Consider the following 7,349-nt stretch of genomic DNA (forward strand, 5'->3'; position numbering starts at 1 on the left):
GCTTATTTAGTAATTCTGGACAACCAAAGGAGAGCTGCTATCTCACACAGTAGGATGATTAGACATACGGTATCTCTTTATTATCACAAACGGCAGCCAAATAAACTCTTGGCTTAAACTCTCAGCTGTGACAGGGAGCAGAACCACTTTTTCCACCAGCTGTTACAGCCATAGGAACAGCTTTTGCTTTCCTTCTCCATCCTCTGACATCTTTATCTTAATTTGATTAAAGAACTGCTGCATCACCATGGAAACTTATGCTTATGGAAAGTCTGACTCAGTACATAGTAGTATTTCTGGCTTTGTTAGCACTTCTTGCTAAGGAAAGCATATTAATTTTGCTGACAGTACTAAGGGCTAGAGATTTGAACAAACAGCTAACTTTCTCATAAATAGTTATTTTTGCTGCCAAGTGTGAACACACCAAAAGTGTACAATAACTTTTTTAAATTATCTGACTTGTGATTTTCACCTGGAGGGTCATCCAAAACCCGTATGACTTTCTTGCTTCTGTGGAACACAAAAGAAGATATTTTGAAGAATGTTGCAACTGTTTTTGTCCATACAATGAAAGTCAATGGGGTCCAAAACAAATTCATTGTATTGCCAAAGAACACAATCATACGGGTTTGGAACAACAAGCAACTGACTGCAGAATTTTCATTTTTGGGTTAAATATCCTTTTAAGCAAGCACCTAGTAGCAACCACATAGCAGCACATGAAATTACTCAGAAAGCCTCAGCAACTGCATTGCAACACCCTGGCACAAGAACAAATACCACCCTTTTCTTCAGAATACATACAAGTCTAGTGTTGTCCCCATAACGTTTGTATCAGGTTTACTGGAGCCTGTTTATGGTTCTAACTGGTTAGAGAATATCTTTCTCTGGCCTGTAAAATGGAAATATTGACAAGATCATCATTTCAGGACGCCAGAGATGTGTTACGAGTGGACTTCTAGGCCTTATCAAGGGGACGAATCTCACCCGTATACTTTAGTCTATTTCAAAACAAAAACTATAAACAATGTTTTATTTTACCACATAAAACAGAACCTTCTTATTCCCCCATAATTGCTAAGTGTCAGCACTGCCTCAGAAACGGCATGTTAGAGTAATGTTTCATATTTGATGGAACAGAATGACTCTGGCTTGATTCATTTGTGTTTTAGTGAGAATGAGTCAATGTGTTTGAGTGAGAGTGGGGCCTGCTGGGAAATGGCATTGAAATAAACTCCCTAGCAGAGCAACAGAGGAAGAGGGGGAACGGACATGTGGTTCCCATCTGCCATATGAACCTGGAGGATATGAAAAGGAAAAACATACAAAAACACAGGGCTACACATGATCTCAGCACGAGCTCAAGCAAGGACACAAACACACGCAATAAACACTTCAGGTTTCTCTCAGAAATCAGAAACGTGCGTTGCTTTGTTTGTACACAATACACGAGCCAGACACATTAAGTGTGCAAACAAATGCATCAGTCAAATGTTTTTGTCGCATCAGGGGCGGTGTGTGTGACAATAGTCGCACGGCCCCCGTCAGCTCCATAGAGTGAGGATGAATGGGGTTCACTGAGACACACAGTGCCGCGGCTCGCACTCGGGCCTCTCAGACGCTGTGGGAAGAGCACGTCCCTTTTCACACACACCATTTGCTTACCCCCAAACATCCTCATTTGAATACAAGACAAGGGGTCTGCGAGGCTCCCGAAAGGAAAGGAGGAGGAAAAATTGGAGAGGAGGAGTCAAGGTTGTGGGGGGGGGGGGTTGGGGGGATTAATGTGGGAATGTTAAGATGTCCCTGCAAAGCCTCCTGAGTAGATATCAGACTGTGATTAGAGAGCAAGGCGTCTGTAATTACAGGCCATCAACTTGGCCCAGTCAGAGGCAGGCGAAGGGAGTGCTCTGTTGGGATCAGGTAGGTTTCTGACCGATCAGACTGTCTCCACTTTAAACCAATCAGACAGGCATTAGACGGTACCCGTGCACAGGGGTCAAACAGTCTGCAAAGACAAAAGGAGTCGAGAGACAATGGAAGGCTTTCAGAAACGATGAGGGGACAATAAATGCAAGGAAGTATAAAAATCAGACTTAATTATTGATGCTTTTGCTCAATTAGAGTTAGGGATTTGAACGTACCCATAACACAAGCACTCATCCTGCATGGTTCAAGCTACAGACATGAATGATATCTCCAATTATGAGAATTGTTGAAAAGAGGTTTACAATTACTTTTTAAGTGGTAAGATGTACAATTTTCTCCTTATGCATTTTTAACTGATCAGTATTTTTTACGTCATATTTTTTTTATTTCAGCTTTATTTCAACTAATGAAATCAATTTTTATAGGTTTAGTTTGACAACAACACTCCTAACCTGAAAAGAAAGTTTCAAGTGTTTTCGTCCATACAATGAAAGTCAAAACAACACCGGACCCCATTGATGACAAAAAAAACACCTTCTTTTGTACTCCACAGAAGAAAAAGAGTCGTGAGGCCGGGTGAGTAAATAATGACAGAACTTTCATTTTTAGATGAACTTTAAGAATCAGATTTGACTTACAGTGAACTGCACCTGAAAAGATTAAGTCATGTGTTTAATTTAACTACCATGTTTAAGAGAGGGTTGATTTCAGCTTCCAGGAGTATAGACTGACATTCTGGCGACAATATGGTGAAAACACTGGCGTCTTAGTTTCAACAAAACACAACAGGCTCTCTATAAAGTGGGAACAATGGCAGTAGGAGGGCTAGCTGTTACAGAGGCGAGCGGAACATTATGCAAGGTTAACATTTCAGACGGGACAGCATTAAAGCATGACGGGGCACCAATTACCATCACATCCTCCAGAGGGGTCTTCACTGCCCCATTCAATACTAACCAATGAAGAGAAACCAAGCTGGAATTTATGACATCAAAAATCTTAACAGAATCATGCCCCAGGGGATGTGTTCACCCCACAAGTGACTAATGGAAGCTTCCCGCTCTAAGTGATTCCTTTTATCTTACAATTTATCACTCTCTTACATGAAAACCATAGTGGAGTGATTGGTCCTCAATGATGAAGTAATGGAGAAATGTCCATATTTAAGAATTAAGAGTCACTTGAGAGAGAGATTTTACCCCCAAAAAATAAAATTTCGTCATCATTTGCTCACTCTCAAATTGTTCCAATCCAAACCCAACTGGATATTTTCCATACCATTATGGCTGTCAAGCAAGCTGCAAGGAGGATCAACAATAGCACAATAACAGTCATCTATACAGGTCATTTCCTATGTTTCAAGTTTCCATAAAGGGTTAGTTCACACAAAAATGAAAATTCTGTTATTGATTACTCACCGTCATGTCGTTCCAAACCCGCAAGACATTCGTTCATCTTCGGAAAACAAATGACAATCCTTTTGATGAAATCTGAGAGATTTCTGTCCCTCCATTGACAGTCCAAACATGCAACTACCACTTTCAAGCCACAGAAAGGTAGTAAAGACATAAAGTAATCCATGTGACTCCAGTGGTTTAAACTCCATTTTATTAATCAGCCTGAGTGCTTTGTTTGTGAAAAAATATATATAATTTACAACTTTAATTACAAAATATTAATCTCCAATGCACGTTCACAAGAACACCACGATGTATCGTGTGTTGTGTTGACGTGAGATAAGATGTTGTTGTGACAGAAAGCTCTCAGAGTTAATTAAAAAAGTTATTAATTTGTGTTCCAAAGAATTTTTTATTTTTTGAGTGAATTTCTTTTACTTCGCTTTTGTTTTGTAGCGTGGCCGCGATTGGTCACTATGAACTGTCATTATGTAGGGGAAACTAAACGAATATTCTTTTTTTATTATTCCATGGGGGACAATAACAGCAAACAACATGACAATGAGTAAATAATGATAGATTTTAGGTGAGTTATCCCTTTAATAAAGAAAAATATTCTTAACACGTAGTTTAATACTTAAGTTTTGCTGAAGCATGTAAACCACATAAAATAAAACCATACACCTAAAAGATATGTTTTTACTGATTGGAATTAATATCAGACAAAGAATAAGAACAGATTGGCTAGCAGATGTGAGCAGAAACAGTGACATTTTGTGATTTACCATTACAATCAATACCACCATAACCGAATTACTCTAGAACTGATACAATCACTTTTCCTCTAAATCACTACATGGATAAGAACATGAAAAATCCATTTGTGGAAAGAGAAAGACTAAAAAGCCCAAAAAATTATCATTTCCTACATAGACATGGGGAAACTGAATGCTGTGAGGTAAGTTAACTTAATCTCTGTTAAACCTGGGAATTTACCCAAGCTAGCCCAACTAATGAGACCTGGATAATCCTATTTATCCTCCATGGGATGTATTCTCCAGACCTGGAAAGGTACTGAAAAAGCAAGATCCAACAAAACCAGCCTAATCCATTCCTAAGGGAAACAAGTGATTTTTCTACCTGGATGGGAATTTGAGAATCTATCCAACATGATACACCTCATAAAGATAATTTACTATACATATAAATAGAAATATGAACACTGGTACGTAATATTCATACAAATTCATACGTTCATGTTACATGTTGTGAAATGAATAAGTTAACGTTAGGCTAACGTTAACTGTTAATTATCTATCCAGCTAAACTTGTTTTGAAATAACGATTAAGATGTTGGAGAAACAGTGAAAAGACTATGGAGACAATTAATGATTTTGAGAAACACAATAATAAGCAAATGAACTGCAGATCCACAAAACTTACCCAAAATATGATGTTGAATCCGAATAAGAAGTATTTAACACAACAGCTGACCTCTGCTCCTTTAAAATGATGCTGTTTTCTGCTCATTTTGTCCAGGTCAGCTAACGCTGTTGTGTTGATTCAAATAACAGTAAAATACAAAAGCGAGGGCAAAAATTCGATTCGAAAACGATTCATGCACATGCAGCCATCTACATTTCCGCCGAAGCTGCGAACCAGCAATACATCTCAAACCACAACACTGCACCATCAACAGACGCTTTTTCCACAGAGCTGAATTCTTCAGTTTTTAACATATAAAAAAGGGATGAATGGGGTAAATGGGTGGGGAAAATAATGCTCCAGGTCCCCCCTGATAAACCCCACTCGTTTTGGATTGGTGTCATGAGATGTTTTTGATATTTTAACCTTGTTATGAACGTCCCGAGGAAACAATCCAAAGCAATCTAACAGTCCAGTAAGAATGGAGAAGCGTGACACTGCACTCAGAGAACAAGAGCTCACTGTCAAGTGAACGAGCTGTCATAGTAAAAGTCCTGTCAGCGACAGAATCCATTATATTGATGATTTATTTAACCAACAAGTTGTGAAATATACAATGTCTTTCTGGTCAACTTTTTATAGCGGTTATTTAAGTAATTTCGGTTTCGAAATCTGTTGTGTTAGTCTTGATGAAGTTTTCTTTTCCAATGAATTTGTAATCATATTGTTGTTTTTGTTTATCCTTAATGTAATAAATCTAGAGATAATGTTTAGAATTACTGTTTAGTATATTACATGTCCTGCCCCCAACCTTGTAATTCCCACCCTGCATTAGTGAACTGTATTTTGCATATTCCCTATCTTGTATGTAAATTCATTCAAATTCACGTTGTAGTTTTTTTTTACCTTTTCCCTTTTTTTTATTGATTTTGATTTACCTTTATTTCCTATATTTCTGTAATTCATTTCCTTAATTGTCCATTCCACTAAATAGCCTATATACTTTGGCAATGTTGTAAATGCTGACAATTATCTGTTATAATTGAATAAAATAAAAATAATGTCGTGTGTGTGTGTGTGTGTGTGTGTGTGTGTGTGTGTGTGTGTGTGTGTGTGTGTGTGTGTGTGTGCGTGCGTGCGTGCGTGCGTGCGTGCGTGTGTGTGTGTGTGTGCGTGCGTGCGTGCGTGTGTGTGTGTCAGCTCAGTTTTGAGGTCAATTGATAATTCTAGTCAAATTAAATATATGATATTCATAAGTCACAGAATAATTTTAACTGTCAGATTAATCTAGTTAACTGGGATTCTGCTTTGTCTGACTAAATTGTCAAAATTCAATTTTTATTACAATAGTTGATTTAGTGTTTTACATTAATGACACTTAAAAAAAAAAAAAAAAATATATATATATATATATATATATATATATATATATATATATATATATATATTTTTTTTTTTTTTTTTTTTTTTTTTTTTTAGTGTGTGTATATATACAAATAAGAATTAGAATTATATCAAAAATAATTAATACATTCTGTCAAATATTAGCCAGGGGGGCTTCTTACCCCAGACTGGGGGCCAACCATAGACTGTATAAAACAAGGGGCCAACTTACCCCAGTAGTGAATAATTGTACATATTTATTTACTATAATACATTGGCTGATGCATCATCATCCTACACATTTTAAACTTATACCATCTAAATGTGTAACAATTTAAAAGTAAATGCACATTGTTCTTAAGGATGGGGGGTTCTTACTCACATATAGTAGCCTAGTCTACATTTACAGACAGACGAGGGGTTATTTTATTTTGTCACTTCCGGTTGTTGTTGTTGTTATTCGTCGTCGTTTATTGCTGCCATTGAAGCAGTTCTTAGGTTTTTATGCAGCATCAATGCAGCATTGTGGGTTTCTCTGGAGAATGTAAAGCATGTTACCCTGTTAATATGAGTAAATAATCTAAACAGAATATAAACAGCTTCTGAGAATTTATATTCTCATGAACAATTCATTTATTTTCACATTTTTATTCACCATCATGGAGACTTTACAAAAGAACAAACTGTTCCTTGACGTCACTGAGGACCATGTTGCAGTTACCGAGGATATAATGCAAAATGTATTATTATTTAATGTTTTTTAAGCCTCAAAAATATTTTGTTTTGTTTAGTTTTCTTAGGAAAATCTTAAAGTCGAATACTAAAATACACAGTGCATAATGTCAGTACATGTGTGGTCTTTATCAATTGTATTTTGGAGGATTTCATTTAATATTGAATTGCTTGTATTAGGCGTTAATTAATATTATATATTTTATTTTTAACTTACCAGTTTACCATTTTAGTCCTGTAGGTGGCAGTATTGACAAGGCATCAGGGGTCTTTTCTGACTAGATCTCTTTAAAAAACATTAGGCCCAACTATGTTTTTTTTAATTTATTCTATTATACCAGTGCGATTCACAAACTAGATCAAGCCTATATGATTTCTAAGAGCTTGTCTACACTGCCCAACAAGTTTTGTCTGTGTTTTGACTTTTGTATTAAATTTTGGGGCAAAATAATAATGATGATGATATTCATTTATGTAAAATAT

The 7,349-nt window shown here is 36.5% G+C and overlaps 1 protein-coding gene across 6 annotated transcripts in view; it reads right to left on the bottom strand.

The window, feature by feature from the left end:
- Positions 1-5,234, bottom strand: part of tspan17 (tetraspanin 17) — a 34,388-nt gene extending 29,154 nt beyond the window's left edge. For 3 of the 6 annotated variants that reach the window (XR_013210331.1, XM_077247621.1, XM_077247619.1), the window contains exon 1: positions 4,770-5,234. Coding sequence is in view for 5 of the 6 variants with exons in the window: in XM_077247621.1 (XP_077103736.1) it covers positions 4,770-4,856 (87 nt within the window). In the remaining variant the exon portion in view is untranslated. The remainder of the gene's footprint in view (positions 1-4,769) is intronic. The other 3 variants (XM_077247622.1, XM_077247620.1, XM_077247624.1) reach the window with 2 other exon arrangements.
- Positions 5,235-7,349: the final 2,115 nt, after the last annotated feature.

Source organism: Siphateles boraxobius, unplaced genomic scaffold, assembly GCF_051911475.1.
Source record: "Siphateles boraxobius isolate OS27281-9 unplaced genomic scaffold, OSU_SipBor_1 3, whole genome shotgun sequence".
NCBI lineage: Eukaryota > Metazoa > Chordata > Actinopteri > Cypriniformes > Leuciscidae > Siphateles > Siphateles boraxobius.